This window comes from Lactuca virosa, chromosome 7 (genome assembly GCF_052849685.1).
Source record: "Lactuca virosa cultivar CGN04683 chromosome 7, Lactuca_virosa_CGN04683_v6, whole genome shotgun sequence".
Classification (NCBI taxonomy): Eukaryota; Viridiplantae; Streptophyta; class Magnoliopsida; order Asterales; family Asteraceae; genus Lactuca; species Lactuca virosa.
In genome coordinates, this window is record NC_136432.1 from 54,891,646 (window position 1) to 54,908,328 (window position 16,683).

Consider the following 16,683-nt stretch of genomic DNA (forward strand, 5'->3'; position numbering starts at 1 on the left):
AATACGTAATTCACATGTCGTAATTAGTAGCGATGGATAATTAAGGGAACTCGATTAATCATGCCATTGCCACTAACCCAAACAGTGAAGCCGATCCAAACTGTTAACTGGAACTATATATATATATATATATATATATATATATATATATATATATATATATATATATATATATATATATATATATATATATATATATATATATATATCATGGTAAGACGTACATAAAAGCTAGCTAGAGATTAATGGTATGGAGAAGTTGCTTGAATCCTGTGCTTTCTCTTTTGAAGGAACCTCTGTAAAGATCTCTTCATGGAAAGCCCACCTGGGCTACACACAGGAGGCGATATCAAAGGCGAAGATGGCTCCAAAGAAGTGGTAAAGTTCTGTGTTCTCCTCCATTTTTCCTCCATTTGTTCGCTTGCTACCTTTATTATAGTCCTTGCCTGCAATAAAAATCCATTTAGAACCACCTTTCTGAGATGCTTAATTGCAAGATCTAAACACAACAAATATTTTATAATTATGTTAATATATATATATATATATATATATATATATATATATATATATATATATATATATATATATATATGAGCTTCGAGATAAAATTTTGATGTTGGTATAATGATCAGTACATATCTTCAAGAGTAAAAACTCCTGTAAAAAATTTATACATGGATATATAACAGATATATCTTGTAATGATATAAGGCCATCTCCAATGCATTGAACTCAAATGAGTTCAATGGATTGTCACATATACATTCCACTCACTATACCATTTACCTATTAAACTCTACACTCCAATAAACTCAATACAATTTAATGGATTGACACATCATTTATGTGTGTGTGTGTGAGAAGAGAGAGTGTAGAGTTCAATGAGGATTTTGAGTTTAATGGGATTGAACTCAGTGCCATGTCATTAACCCAGAATGTGGATTTTGAGTTTAATGGGATTGAACTCCCCATTCAACTCCCCGTTAAACTGCCATTGGAGATGGCCGAAGACTTAAAGTCTCTTTCCAAACCTCAAAAAAATCCAAAGGAGTAAGATAAATTTATTAAATATCGTACAAATTATCAACAGCAAATATCTAAAAGTCATTTCAAAAGATTAAATTAAACTGTTCATTTGAAAAAAAAAATCCAAATTTCTGAACATGGTTTATAATAATCACATAATAGAATTCTTATACGATTTATAACATAAAATAGAAGACGTTTCTTTATATATAACTAAAGCTTCTTTCTAAGAACAAGAAAAAGGGTAAGTTTGGTAGCCATCATTTTACGACACGTGACTTTATTTCTTCAAAAACCGTAAAAACATAAAATAAAATATCAAACCGAATTTCTTTATATATACTAAATTTCTGTACAGATACAACTATGAAAATACCTGAAGCTCAGTGACGTCACAAACGCTGACTTTTCCGTCATAAAAGATTGTTAGCTTCTGCCTTTCCTTTGAATCCTCACCCACCGTATCCAGTTCCTCACTATTTCGTCGAAAAAAAAAAGAGAAGAAGAAATCTATTAGTTAGTATATCAAATACTATGTTAGACATAATGTTAATGCAATATTCATATTGTTTTTCTAAATGATATAAATTAATAAAATTTAACCAGTTATATATACTAGTATGACTTATTTCTCTTTTAGTTGAAATCTTTTGTATTTGTGTTATTTATTCTGACTTAGTGACTTAACAAATAGGTTGAAACTTTCATCTTCTATACATATATATGATGCGTATATCTTCACATTTTATAGGTTTATAGTGTATGCATAAAAGTGAAAATATTTGGTAATAACTAATAAGAATGCATTTCTAGGTTTAAATAACCGAATGCATAAGTATATATTAGTATGCTAAAAAGAAAGTGATGAGGTAAAGACGTTACCTGGTTTTTTCTTGACCATGATGGTTGTGATCCGAGAAAAGGTATGGTGACGGCGGCACAAGGCGGAGTTCCAAATTGCAGTTCCTCCTCATATTCCGAGAGAGAGAGAGAGAGAGATGAGAAGGTATGTCTTTATATCAGTATCTAGGTGTATGTGTTTTTTTCGCAACAATCGAGATAAAGCAATGAGAAAAGAGGTATTATATATTATACGAGCTGCAGACAAGAAAGAGAGAGAGAGAGAGAGCGGCGGAGTGGAGAAGCATGAAAAAAAACACGTTTAGAACGCTGTTGATAGCGACCAATGAACAGCGGCGCCACCAGCTTTACTCATTTCCACGTTCTTTTACTTTCACGTGCACGGATAGTCGACACCCCACACGCCACCCTATGATTACTTAATTGATTATAATAAAGATTGCGGAAATAAGTAGTTGATTGGCGAGTTAATAATAGACTTGTGCTTAATTGATTAATTCATCCGTGTATGAAAAATAATCCGAATCATCCAAAACCCAAGACGTGATAGTAGGTTTTTATTCTTATTCCATATTTTATTATAGTCAAAATTACAGGATCATGACAAGTTGGAAGATCTACCCACTTGTTTTTGTGGTTTCTAAAATTTGTCCGATTTGTCATTTTGGTTAATGTCGTCTACCTGAAGCCGCTAGTCGTCTAAGGTGGCCTCCTCCGGCCTACGTGGCTTCACTCCTAGATCAAACACTTTTAATGACAGATGAATTACGACGGTAAAAAGATTTATGGTTAAAAAGAAAAAAGAAGAAGCGCGACTCTTTTAATTTCTTCCTCTGATGTTTTGTAAATTAGGTTACATCGTTTAGATCTCCACTTAATTTAAAGTTCTTGGGTTTAGAAATCTTCTTTAAACTCGTCTACTTCCCACTAAGTCACCAACCATAATCAAGATTCCTTTCCACAGTTGAAAAACGTCAAGAGTGGGTGCTCGAACACAACATATTAGTGAATGCCTATCATGAATGTTGAAAATCTACTTCCATTCGTCATCAACAACTTCTTCACGAATGCCCTATTCTCTCTCCATTCCATTTCATTTGTTGGTCAACCGATTTGTTTTTGAATCGTCTTGTTCCTTCACGCATCCTAGTTTCGGATTCCATTGTAATCAACGTTATTTCTCATGGTTGCACTGGTGTGGCAGCACAAGCCTGCGACTTAGTTAGTCTCGATCCTACAAGTCGTTGAAATCCTCAAGGATCGCCCCTCAAGGTTTCGTGACTGCAAATCAATTGACATCGTGAACTTGTTACACACAGCCAATCATGGAACCATCGAGCTTTTATACATGCAGGTGACCGGTGAGTAATATAATCTTCTTATGGTCGTCAATCAACACTTTTTTCTTAATTACATGGTCTCTAAATTTTCTGAATGTTCTAAACACATGTGATATTTTATAGCTCTATGTTCCCTGAACTCTGGCTATTGCTACTAATTTATGCTTGTTCTGTTACATTTATGCTACAGAAGACGACATCTAGCTAATCTATGAACGATCACTCACTAGCTTTTTAGGGTTACTTTCTGATGTGCGCTAACTGTTCGATAAAATGCCCTACTGAATGACTCTTGCATGTACATGCTACATTATATATTCTGATCACATCACGACCACCAGATATAAGTTCCCATCTCTGTCTCTTTTTAATCCCCACATATATTCTTTTAGTTCTTCTACATCTGCATCTTCAAAGGTACGATTAGATCTCCATTCATAACTGTGATTTTTGATTGAATTGTTGTGATAATTTAATTGTTCATTTTCTAATTTTTTTTTCTAACCTATGCAACTTAGGAAAATCCATTCACATGCATATTCTACCTATAAGTTAGTAATCAAGAATTAAATCATGCTCATTAATCTTGTTTCAAATGGTGATTGAATTGCATTCACATCGTTCAATGAATATACATTTTAATTTGATTTTATATATTGTTACTTTTTGAAGGAAACCTTGAATAAAGATTTGTCAATACTAAAAAAAGTAGCTTTTGAGTTGCTAAAATGGAGAATATTTCCAGATGCTCATCTCATAAAGGCAGTATGTACATTTTTTTCAGTTTAGTTATTCATTGACAGAACTTTCAAAGACTTAGTTGAGTAAGAATTGAAAAGAGATTGTCCCATATGATATTCCCGAAAGTTTCAAAGTTCTAAAACCCTAATGGAACTTGTATGTACTATTTCTCAGATTTTCTTAATTTTATAATTTTTATGATATTGTTAATACTGTGGATTTTCATATTGAAATTAGGGAGATAGATGCCTGGTTGTCATTGGAACTTGCGTTCCATTTGAGTGTTCTTCCACTCACATGTCAACTGACTGCTTAGGGATACTCTAGCAGATTGTTTATGGCTTGACCCTTCCAAGGTACCTTATTATTTAGTAACTATTTCTAACTAATAAAATGTTATTTTTATTTATGATAATGTCATTAGTTTCAAAGCAAATTAAGTGTAATTCTGGCTCTGTTTTTTTTATGTAACAGATGATGAAGAAAGGTAGTAACTACTTTTTGTTCTATGCTTTTATATTTTATACTCCCTCCGTCCCAAAATTATAGTCCATCTTTTCTTTTTGGTTTGTCCCAAAATAATAGTCCACTTCTAAAAATAAATAATATTTTTTACCAAAATACCTCCTCATTATTACTTAACCAACTAAGCATTTAATGGAACATTAAATGCAAAGTAAGGACAAAATTGTCATTTTTTTGTATAAAGTTAATGGTAATTAATGGTTTCTTAATCTGTGTGTGTTTTTTTGTGTGTAGACAATAATTTTAGGACGGAGGGAGTATTATATATATATATATATATATATATATATATATAAATATATACTTTTTTTTTGATATTATCTATAATTTATTACATATAGAAGGTTTATGAACCTCTAAATTTGTCATGTATCAGTTGTTGTGGTACTTTTAACCGTCCATTTGTATTCAGTTACATACACATAATAACCCTTGAAAAGCCACAATACCAACCAACAACAATTTCTAGCACAAATTATGTTGCCCTAAATGTCAAGTGAAAGCCCCTCCAACATCAGTAGCCAATCAGGTTTTTTCAATTAGTTTCTTTTATTTTTTGTTTAGCATGGTGAAAAATAAATAAACTTATAAAATTGTTAATAACAGGTAAAAAGACGAGCTGAAATGTTCATATACAAGAGAATTATAAAGGTATGCAAGCATTTCGTAATCTATATATGATATATTAATATTCAGTTGCTATGATTTTCAATTTTCATACAAGAATTCATTTTTTTTACTTTATTTAATTTGATATAAAACTAAAATTCAAGTGTGATGATGAAATTGTTGGGTTTTATGTACTATAACACTCTTATGGTGCACATACAACCCTAATGCTTTGGATCTAAGTTTTCTCTAGTTATACATGCAACAAAAATTATCCAAAACATGAAACATATAACTAGCATACAACTTGATATTTGAAACATAAAACAAGTTAGACAATTACCTCTTTGTTGTAGCTTGTAGAGTTTTGGCCTTTCAAGAGCTTAACACCTCAAGTGTGATGCCTAAACTTGTTCACAACACACCAAGAGCAAGAGGAGGATAAATGAGAGAGAGGCTATGAACCACTAAAAACGGATAGCATCTTCTTGGAATGCACAAGTGCCAATTTTAGGGTTTTAGGGGTTACACTTATAGTGTAGAATTCCAAGAGTTTCAACCAGTAAACCCTAATCCACTTCCTTGGGCCTTTAATCCAATAATCCATATGATAAGCCTTTTGGACTAAATCTTCATGGACTCCACAAAGATTTAGTCCACATGATCAACATGGATTATTAGCCCAAACTATAAGTATCACTGATTTACTTAATCAGTCCCCGTTAATTTAATTAGTCTCTTTTGATCACTAAATTAATTCCAAATTAATTCTTGATCAATACTAATTAAATAATATGATTTATCAACTAATATATTATACTTATAATATATTAATAAATCACAAATAACCACTTTCTCAAATATCCTTCCTATCAAATTGCTTCGGTGAATGCAACCCAAAATGGATCATGCTACTCTCGGGTCAAGTACATACCGATTATAGTTATGGGCTTAGACACCTAATCCAACAGTCTCCCACTTGGATAAGTCTAATAACTATAATTGCAAGTATGACTTGAAAAACCGACTAGCAATCGTAGCTCTCAAAAGCCGCTGTCGAACTCTAACGCGTCCATTAGATAAGGGATCATATATTCCTCCATTTTAGATATCGTATGGACATGAGACATGGATTATAATAATTCTCTGTCCATGTGTTGTTTCTCGATTTCCGATTTATGACAACTGACTAATTGAACAAATCAAATCAGTCAAGGCTTGGCCAAGCGCTTAGGGTTGTCATCACTAAATCATCGAGGGGCCCACAGATATCGCTTTTATCCCTCTTAGGGTAAAAGGAACGGATAAAATTCGACTCATATGCTTGGTCTATTTACTCATCAAATCACACACAACAATATGTTTTATAACACCAAGTTACTAGTGCGTTTACATATCATCAATGTGCAACCGACTTGTAAATGCAACTATATGCATCCGTTTCAAAAATATAAGATATTATCGTTTCACAATCACTCGTGATGAAATCCATGAAGTGATTCACATGAGCGTGAGTTTAATCCAATATTCAAATCTTATTACAGGAGTACTCATGAACACTGTAGCAAACTTGTGCTATGTCTAACACTTAGACAATCTACAAACGGATTCATGACAGTCTTGCCTCAATACCTATTTCCAAAGTATGATCGACTATGGATAGTTTGAATAATCTTATTATTCGGGAAGTCAAAACATGCAAAGTGAAACACAAGAATAATCGAATCCAATATGGTCTCAAAACTTTTGAATATAAATAAAACATCTTTTATTTAATCACCATATTGATTACACATTATTCATAGTATAATGTTTCGATTAATCAACTTAATACTTGAATTAAAACAATAGTTATCCCATGCTCCAAGCATGCACACTATGTTTATATATGGTCCTTACTTTGTGAAATACATTAATTGAAAACATTTCAATGATGCTCATTTCACAATTCCAAATCCTTATTACCTAGTGTAAGAATACCTCATTCTTGCCACTATAAGAATGTGTTAGATTCTAAACTATCATGCAATATATATTTTTTAATGTCGAGGTACCAAAGTCACAGAGACGTTACAAAACTTTCCACTGGATATTGATAACAAAACAATTCCAAGGAAGAAGTCTCAAATTCAAAGTACATTCCTTTGAACATCCTTCTTGCATAAAAGTTTCTAACCTACATATAGGTTCTTAATATCTAACTCCCATTATGAAAACATTTCCATATTTGTCATATAACAATGCATTATTAATAGAATTATGTCTATTCATAATAATGTCAATATGGTCCATCCATTACTATACTTCTAGCTGTCCATAAGCAATCAATCTTTAGCGAATCTTAGATTGTCCTTGACAGTTGTTTAACCACTTTAGTCATATCCGGTTCTAGTCCTTTTTCCCTCTTAATGCCCTAGGCATTTGGAAAATTAGAACACATGAATATTATAGCATATGCAATCGATCCTATATTCGAAGCATATGGGATACGATTCATAATGTCTTACATAAAGACATGATACTTGACCAGTCTTTTGCTATAATATTTCTATATATAGAATTTCCAATGTTGAAATATTTCAACATGGTATTCATATATATCCATGACTAAGTTTGATTAATACTTCAATCTAAACTTTTAGATTCGAAATAAAGTATAAGTATCCTCTCCCTTACTATAGCGAAACAACTTTTCAACCTTTGCAACTTTGCAAATTAGAACTTTGTTTCCTATAAATAGTATTGCTAACTCGCAATACTTACCATAATAATTATGCTCCCACTAGCATAATAATTATTATCTTAGCATAACACTGATGCTCCCACTAGCTTTGACATGTATCCAGAAATCCGTTGGACTTCCAGAAATCAATATTTATTGAATTTCTTTCCATAGTTCAGATTTCTGATACGAGATGCTTCGATAATCCTTTATCTAAGCTCATACACCTTTTATAAGAAAGCTCATATGCATGTATAAACTATTTTAGAACTTACGGCAGTAAGTCCCGAATGTTCAAACTATTTGCCATTTCTCACAATTCGAACTATGAAGAGGGATGTCGTAATCATAATCGAATTTGAGAATGCAAATATCACAATTGCTAACTCTTTAAAATCTACTTATTGAAAGCGTTTCCTCACAATCATTTTCATGAATTAGAGAGAAACCTTACCACTTAGATTTAATGGTGTATGTGTTCCTATCCATGTGAATCTGTCATTTCCAACCATTATCATAAGACAAGGTCTATGACAAATTCAAACTCATATGGACTGAACTTGTTCAATCTTAATTTCTTGCCACTTGGCAGCACAAGGGCCTACCATGTTTTCCAAGTTGCTTAGCAACTCACCCTTACTGATCAATGAACTTTCACTGATCAAGGTGCAATGCCTTATGCAAACAACTGAGAACTCATAGAACTCACATGCATAGTCAACTTTAACTGGAATGGGCACAGAAACAAGAATATGTCAACACGATAGGTTATGAACCTCAAGTCGTGTGCTAGTAATAAACAATAGGTTTATTCTTGATTAGTTCTTGAAACTTTTCAAGATCTTTAAGACTCCCACTGACTTCTTGATATATAAGATTCTCTTGTCAAGAAACACTCCTTGACAAACAAATATTCACGAGTTAGTGCGGATTCTTATCAAGGAAAAACACTTCATATAATTGGTCTTAGTTGGTCTTTGTCTTAAATACATCACAACTACCAATTCTAAATGTCTTATAAACCTACTTAAGATATGTCACTCAAGGAACAATATTGGAGTATGACTCTAAGACTTGATTTTGAAACGAAGTATGACTCACCTTAATTGATTTAACCATTTCAACAATTCCCGATTCCTCTTCTTAGCCATACAAGTGCACTAAGGTGTCCTTAGAGGATCAATTGTGATATGGTTTTCATAATCATTAAGATGATCATAAAACACGATACTAAAGTACTCTCATTTCCTTTCAGATTGGAGAAACTTTTATCTTTCTGCCTAATTTGATTCTCCTTATTCGTTCTGCCATACATTGAAACTTTTTCAATGATTCAGAATGACACTTAATCTTGTAAGCATAACCATATTTACTAAAATTTTAGTGAATCATGACAAATAGTGTTATCGTTCTTTGTGGTGGACCTGACCAGTACACAACCAAGTGTACCCGATCCCCTAGTCCTTCACTTGACTCACATATACATGTGAACAAGGAATTAGTCTTAATTTCTCAAAGATGAAGGTTCTCATTCATCATACATTACAAGTTGCATGGTTCCAAGTTTCTATCCAATTGAAACTTGGGTGATGAGAATCTTTCCGTATTTGGTAAATTTTTGACACTACCACAAACGAAAAAATCAAATCCATTTTCCAATATTGCTAACAATATATAAACTCCAATTTTCATAAATGTCATTGCAAGGAAATATGAAACAAGATAAAATCAAAATTTTCTTTATTTATAAAATTGCGGAAAATCTTGTCCTTACAATGCAATTACAAATGAAAACTGTGTTACTACATGTTTCTAAGCAATCTATCATAACTCCTAAGTAGCAGCTCAAAAATCCGATCATCGAACCATGTGATCGAAATCCATCTCTTCGCGATCAGACTCAACATGCTTTTCCTTTAAGCTTCCTTTTTTTTCATCGATCCTACAAAACATCAAAATGTGATCTTATCACATCATGTATTAAGAATCTTCAAATAGGAACTTAATAGAGTTAGATAGTGGACTTACCCAAAATAGAGTTATACACTCTGACTTTACCATCCTCATGATCCTGCAGGTAGATAAGGCAGTTTCGCAACCAATGCCCCTTTTCTTGGCAATAGAAACAAACAGATTCTTTTGGAATGGCACACGGGACAATCTCAGACTTAGCCTTTCCCTTTCCCTTGGGAAGATAAATCTTTTCTGGAATTCCAATGTTTCCATTGTCAATGTCCATGGAAGTTTGGGAAGTAGATCTTCCAATCAAATTTGCATTACCAGTGCGCCAAATCATTTCTGATTCAGCAGCAATTAGCAAATAGGTAAGATCGATAAGGGTCACGTCGTGGTCTGTCACATAGTAGTCTTTAACAAACTCACTATATGACTTAGGAAGTGATTGGAGAACCAAGTCAACAACCAACTTCCTCGAGACAACGACACCCAACATTTTTATCCTGTCAATGTGTGACTTCATCTCTAAGACGTGTGCACACACAGACCTTCCATCTTGGTGTTTGATTGCCAATAGGGTTTGAGTGACCTTGAACTTTTCAAGTCGACGAACATGTGGGTCAGGGAGAATTATTGGAGGAGGTGGAGGAAGTGAAGAATGATTTCTGGGAACATCATCTTCATGAGTAAAGCTTTTTCCATAAGATTCGGGAAGACCATAGTTGTCAGAACTAGACATCTACAAGGGAGAAATTCAAGTTAATTTATTTAAGTCCTTAATATAACACCCAAAATGATATATTAAGGCTAGGACCTAACACAATATTCTGCAATTCGGAAGAGGGATGCCGTAATCCAATTCAAAATATTTGAAGGTAGGTAAATGACGATTTACCAATTTCCACCATGAAAAACGAAAATGAATATTAGGTTTTAAATGAATTGAAATTCCTAGATTCTTTTGAGATTCATTGAACTTTTCAATGGCATGTTTAATCTCGATTATGCCCTTCAAGTTTGTGACTGGGATACCGAGGATCACAAACAAGGTGTGAATAACCATGCAAATTAGCTCGGTACTCTCTATGTCATTAATCACCTAATCAATGTGCCGGTTAACCACACACGCTCCATTGATCAATGATAATTTACGAGAAACCCATTTCCATCCTTCATTAGTTCGTATTAGTGTGCCAGTTAACCACACACGCTCCACTAACTGACCAATAAGGTGCAATGTGCAATTTCATGGGTTAGCATCAAATTCACATTTCTCCTAAAGTAACTAAGATTTTGAATTTATAAGGGTTTAGTTGCTTTATAATTCATTATACTTTTAATGAGGTTTTAGTGTCTTATCCTACCCGTTCGACTAACAACCCTCCACTAGTCAAGATTGCGGTGGGTAAGAGTGGATACTCATTCAATCGTCATTTTATAGGCAGTTTCCTTAAACACCCCTTATAGACCAGCTTCGTGAATGAGGCCTACTAACAGTAAGATTGACCTTACTTATACATATATAATATATTAAACTTTTAATTTTATATAGTATAAGGGTGTATTTTAAACTTTTAAAATACTAGGTGGTTTAATCTATTAATGAATTATACTCTTAATTTAATTAATCTTAAACCATGTGATTATGGATTTAATAATACTCTCTTAATTAAACATTTAATTAACTTAATAGAATCCATAAGAGTGTAATTGAACTATTCAAAAGCATCAAGGTTCTAAATATAAAAAATTCAAAATTAAAAACTATTTAATTAATTTTTAAGTTATGAACCCAAGAGTTGCACCTTTTTGAAACCTTTCAATTACTAGAGTTAATGTTCCATAAAAGAGACTTTTTAAGTTCCAAAACTTCATGGCAAGTTTTGTAACTCTTGAAAAAAAATTTTGGATCCCAAACTTGACAACAAGTTTTGTAACTCCTTAAAAAACTTTTGAGTTCCAAAACTTGATGGCAAGTTTTGTAACATCTCAAAACCATTTAGATCAAATTTAAAACTAATAAAATAATCATAATTTTATCTTTTACTAAATTGATCTAATCCAACTCTTGTAGCAAAATGATTCAAATTTTACAAATAATTAGTTTTTCATAAAATCAAGTAATTATCTTAAAATTTGGCAATCATAATGTTATTGGATGGAGATATTCATTACCATATCAACAAAATCAAATTTTATGAACCAAAACAGTTTGTGGTAATGATCATAATCCAAAACCGGCCAAAAAACCCAAAAAACTGCAAAGAGACTGTCCGACTCGTCGAGTCAGCTTATGGACTCGTCGAGTTCATGTATGGACTCGTCGAGTCCTTCTGTCAGAGTGTAGTTTTCGACTTGCTTCAACTTTGAACAATTAGCCATGCATCAATATAACAGAAAACAACTCATGGCTCTGATACCACTGTTGGGTTTTATGTACTATAACACTCCTATGGTGCACATACAACCCTAATTCTTTGGATCTAAGTTTTCTCTAGTTATACATGCAACAAAAATTATCCAAAACATGAAACCTATAACTAGCATACAACTTGATATTTGAAACATAAAACAAGTTAGACAATTACCTCTTTGTTATAGCTTGTAGAGTTTTGGCCTTTCAAGAGCTTAGCACCTCAAGTGTGATGCCTCAAATGGTTCACAAAACACCAAGAGCAAGAGGAGGACAAATGAGAGAGAGAGAGAGAGGCTATGAACCACCAAAAACGGCTAGCATCTTCTTGGAATGCACAAATGCCAATTTTAGGGTTTTAGGGGTTACACTTATAGTGTAGAATTTCAAAAGTTTCAACTAGTAAACCCTAATCCACTTCCTTGTGCCTTTAATCCAATAATCCATATGATAAGCCCTTTGGACTAAATCTTCATGGACTCCACAAAGATTTAGTCCACATGATCAACATGGATTATTAGCCCAAAGTTTGGGCTAATAATCCATGTTGATCATGTGGACTAAATCTTTGTGGACTCCATGAAGATTTAGTCCAAAGGGCTTATCATATAGATTATTGGATTAAAGGCCCAAGGAAGTGGATTAGGGTTTACTAGTTGAAACTCTTGGAATAATCCATATAAGTATCACTGATTTACTTAATCAGTCCCCGTTAATTTAATTAGTCTCTTTTGATCACTGAATTATTTCCAAATTAATTCTTGATCAATACTAATTAAATAATATGATTTCTCAACTAATATATTATACTTATAATATATTAATAAATCACAAATAACAACTTTCTCAAATATCCTTCCTATCAAATTGCTTCGGTGAATGCAACCCAAAATGGACCATGCTACTCTCGGGTCAAGTACATACCAATTATAGACAGGATTTCATTTCCTAATCTCTTAAAGCACTATTTTTGTCATTAGCCTTCAACAAAAGTTAATATTTTTATCATTAGAATATCATGTGGGGCAATATCTTTTCAATTCTTCTTAACCGAGTCTTTGCAAATCTGTCAGTGAATAACTTTGAAAAGCTTTTTGATTCTTTTATCCTCAGCAGAACATCCCATCTGGAGGACCATATTTGAAACTTTGACTTTTCTAAGAAGCTTTATGTATAGGTATGCATCCATAAGCTCTTTCCATGAATGATATGCAACTTTTTCAGATTTTTATTTGGTTTTAAAATCATTCTCATAAGCACACTTGCATCCTCTCCAATGATGAGAAACAAAAAATCTAGAAAACAGTTGAGACGTTACTTATAGATAACCAAGTGGAGGCAAGTTTGTCACCCTGTTGCTTTAATTTGTTTAGTTTCTTGTTTTGTATTTGAATAAAATAATGATATTATTATATATATTCACAGGTAAGGGAGCATGCAACAACAATTTTAGTTGGCTTAATTGTAACATCCGGTTTTAAGGTATGTTTTATTCTTAATTTAAAATTCGACTTTGGGACTCGCCACGTCGTGGTGACGCATTTTCTGGTCGCGGGTCACTTTTGTCTCGCCATGACATGACCGCTGTTGACATTTCAAACCCTAATTTTTGGGTATTGCACCTTATTTAAGGGAATGCGGAGGCTAGGGTTTGCTCACCCTCAGTCTCCACCACCCTCTTTTACTCAGAAGAAACCCTAATTCCTTTTCCTACATTGTTGAAGCTTTCTTGAGTGCTTTTGAGAGATCTTGAAGGAAGAATCAAGAAGGAGTAAGCCAATGATCATCAAGAAAGTCCCTACTTCCCTTCCTAGCTCGATTCTGGACCCTTGTAAGTGTTCAAGGCTCCACCTTTTTGATAATAAGTTTCTAGATCTTGGATTTTGTCCCATTTTCTTTATAATTTTGTTAGTTGGGATGGTGAGATTTTATAAAGGTTGCAACATTATGAATCTCTAGATCATTTGGAGTAGCTAATGGTTTGGATCTAAATTTTGGTTGGTTGTTTAAGCCATGGATAAGTTTTTGGCCATAAACCCCATTTTTACCTAGGTTGAGTCTATTACATGCATGACTAAAAAGCACCAATATTTAAGTTGGTTTTAGTGTAGCTCTTCTGGAGAAAATAGCTTTGATACTTAAGGGATTAAGTGCTTCTTGATTAAGCCCATGCCATGGTTGTGATTTATGGACCTCAGACTTGAGATCTAGACCCCTTGGTGAGTCTCAAGGGATAAAGAGGATTTGTCTTAACCAATTAAGACACTTTGAACCCAGTGCCCACAACGTGGCCTAGGCTGCCATGACGTGTCGATTGGGGAAAATGCGTCTGTTTTGTCGTTTTAGGGCCACGACGTGGCCATGGATGACCATGACGTGGCAAGTCAACTTTGACTTTTGACTTGCGTTGACTTTTGGTCAAACCCCTAGTTTTGGAGGGAAAGATAAGGGTGTACTTTGTACGGATGTATAGGTGGTTTATAACATTTGTATTCACGACAGTAGGAGCAGTATCGGTTGATCATCGATTGTTAGGTGAGTCTCTTCACTCTACTCATGGGTCGAAGGTACCAATGTCGGCCTATTGGATTACGTTTGTAGGATGATAGTTGTCTTTGTGACACTTTTTGATATGCTTGTATGTGCTTGTTGTCTTTGTGACTCTTGCTGATACGATTGTATGTTTAGCTATAAGCGGTGAAATAGACCCAATATCGGTTGAAAGATACCGGAGGGGGTGAAATTAACCCAATACCAGTTGAAAGATACCAAAGGGGGGTGAAATAGACCTAGTATCAGTTAAAAGATACCGAAGGGGGTAAAATAGACCTATTATCGGTTGTAAGATACCGAAGGGGTGAAATAGACGCAATTTAGTTTTAAGTTGTTATGTATGTTTGGTGTGTGGTATTTTGGGGAAACTCACTAAGCTTTGTGATTACCGTTTTATGTTTATGGTTTCAGGTACTTCTGCCTCGAAAGGGAAGGGCTTGGCATGATCACACCATATCCACTAGTATTCCGCATTTTATGACATGATTTGTACTCTGATAACTATTTTATACATTATCACATTTTGATGGATTTTGGAATGAATGAATGACGTTTCTGTTAGTTTAAAAATAAAGTTTTTAGATAGTAATTTTTGGGACGTTACATTAATGAAGGTTGAAGATCGAGAACTATCAAAGAACTTCCGAGAAAGAGCTTACAGTGAGGCTACAAAGCTTCAGAACAGAAGAAAAAGTGGTATTTTTTCATTGATTTAACAAAATTTTTATCTATTATCACTTCATAGAGGAAAATAACAAAGATATGAGCCGACATCTTTTGTTTTTCATCAGTCATATTTATGCATTTCTAGCTTACTAAATGGATGGTTACACACCCAAGGGTATGCAAGTTGCTCTGGACAAACTGGTAAATTACTGATGATGTTGCCCCATGTATATATACTTGTATTTTTGTTAATGTTTTTCTAATAAATCACTACTTTTTGTGTTTTTATTGATTCATATGGAAAAGAATTCTAATATGACATTAATTTGGTCCCATCAACAGGCAATGCGATCCTTCTTGTAATAGTTAGTGAAAAGGTAAGCATGATTTTTTTTTATTGTTTTCAATTATTTATCTTTGTAATGGTTCATACCCTTAAAAAGTTGCATAATCGTTCATTCCTTTCCATATCATGTTAGAGTGAAAAGAAACAATCCAAAACTATGGAATGAAAGTGAACAAAATGAAAGGAATTACATTACTTTACGAATGGCCGATTTATTCCATTTCAACATTGATTCCATCATAATAAACTAAAATGGGTCATGACTGAATAGGTTTTGTAGGCCTTTCTCAATGAAGGGCATTCACGTCTTTTGTAACATGTTCAATTATAAGTTAAAGTTACAATATAAAAGTACAATGATAAATTTAGAAAAAGAAAATTAAATTTTATAATAAGAAGAAATAAAATATTTAGAAAAAGAAAAAGGACAATTATTTTTCTTAATTTTAATTTGGTTTTTTGGGTTTTTATAGTGACCATTGGGTGATAGTAGTACTAGGTCGGCTAATGTTGATACACAATTGAAGCTCGATAAGGTCTCTGAAGACTTGGACTACTTATGTCGCAACCTTTATTTACCAGTCATATATGTACCCGACAATTACTTTTTGATGGATTTGGAACATAGTTTTGTATTTGACAGTATGGTTTGTGTAATAGATTGTCTTTATGTGTATGTATGATGTTTTATTTTGCATTATGAAGCATTACATGTGTATTCACCAGCAAAGCTGAAAAACCTTTTGCTAAGGATGGCGAAGTGCAAGAAATTTTTTTATGTTGATATAATGGAAATCAGGAAGAGAATATGTTGGTACCTTGATGGAAAAGGTGAATGCACTACCATCTATTTGAAGACTTGAATACTCTTCGTAAAGTGGGAGAATGTAGAGTTATGTTGGTGCGAAGATATTCTATATCA

At 33.3% G+C, this 16,683-nt stretch overlaps 1 protein-coding gene and 2 long non-coding RNA genes across 4 annotated transcripts; 2 read left to right on the forward strand and 1 right to left on the reverse strand.

Annotated features, from left to right (window-relative positions):
- Window positions 1-206: 206 nt before the first annotated feature.
- Window positions 207-2,100, reverse strand: JAZ7 (jasmonate-zim-domain protein 7). The gene is made up of 3 exons (XM_079060579.1): window positions 1,912-2,100; window positions 1,406-1,505; window positions 207-446 (listed from the first exon to the last, which is right to left on the reverse strand). Exons 1-3 carry the CDS (start codon window positions 2,001-2,003, stop codon window positions 243-245), a joined length of 396 nt encoding a protein of 131 aa, XP_078916705.1. The 5' UTR covers window positions 2,004-2,100; the 3' UTR covers window positions 207-242.
- Window positions 2,101-2,779: 679 nt separating this feature from the next.
- Window positions 2,780-4,649, forward strand: LOC145125672 (uncharacterized). The gene is made up of 3 exons (XR_013716100.1): window positions 2,780-3,251; window positions 4,209-4,327; window positions 4,446-4,649. It is a non-coding gene; the product is annotated as an uncharacterized LOC145125672 (long non-coding RNA).
- Window positions 4,650-4,759: 110 nt separating this feature from the next.
- Window positions 4,760-16,419, forward strand: LOC145125671 (uncharacterized). Of its 2 annotated transcripts, none has more exons than XR_013716098.1 (9): window positions 4,760-5,025; window positions 5,103-5,147; window positions 13,310-13,373; window positions 13,622-13,678; window positions 13,921-14,027; window positions 15,161-15,445; window positions 15,541-15,616; window positions 15,758-15,792; window positions 16,235-16,419. It is a non-coding gene; the product is annotated as an uncharacterized LOC145125671 (long non-coding RNA). The 2 variants fall into 2 exon arrangements; XR_013716099.1 differs by having other exon boundaries at window positions 13,313-13,373.
- The last annotated feature ends 264 nt before the right edge of the window (window positions 16,420-16,683 follow it).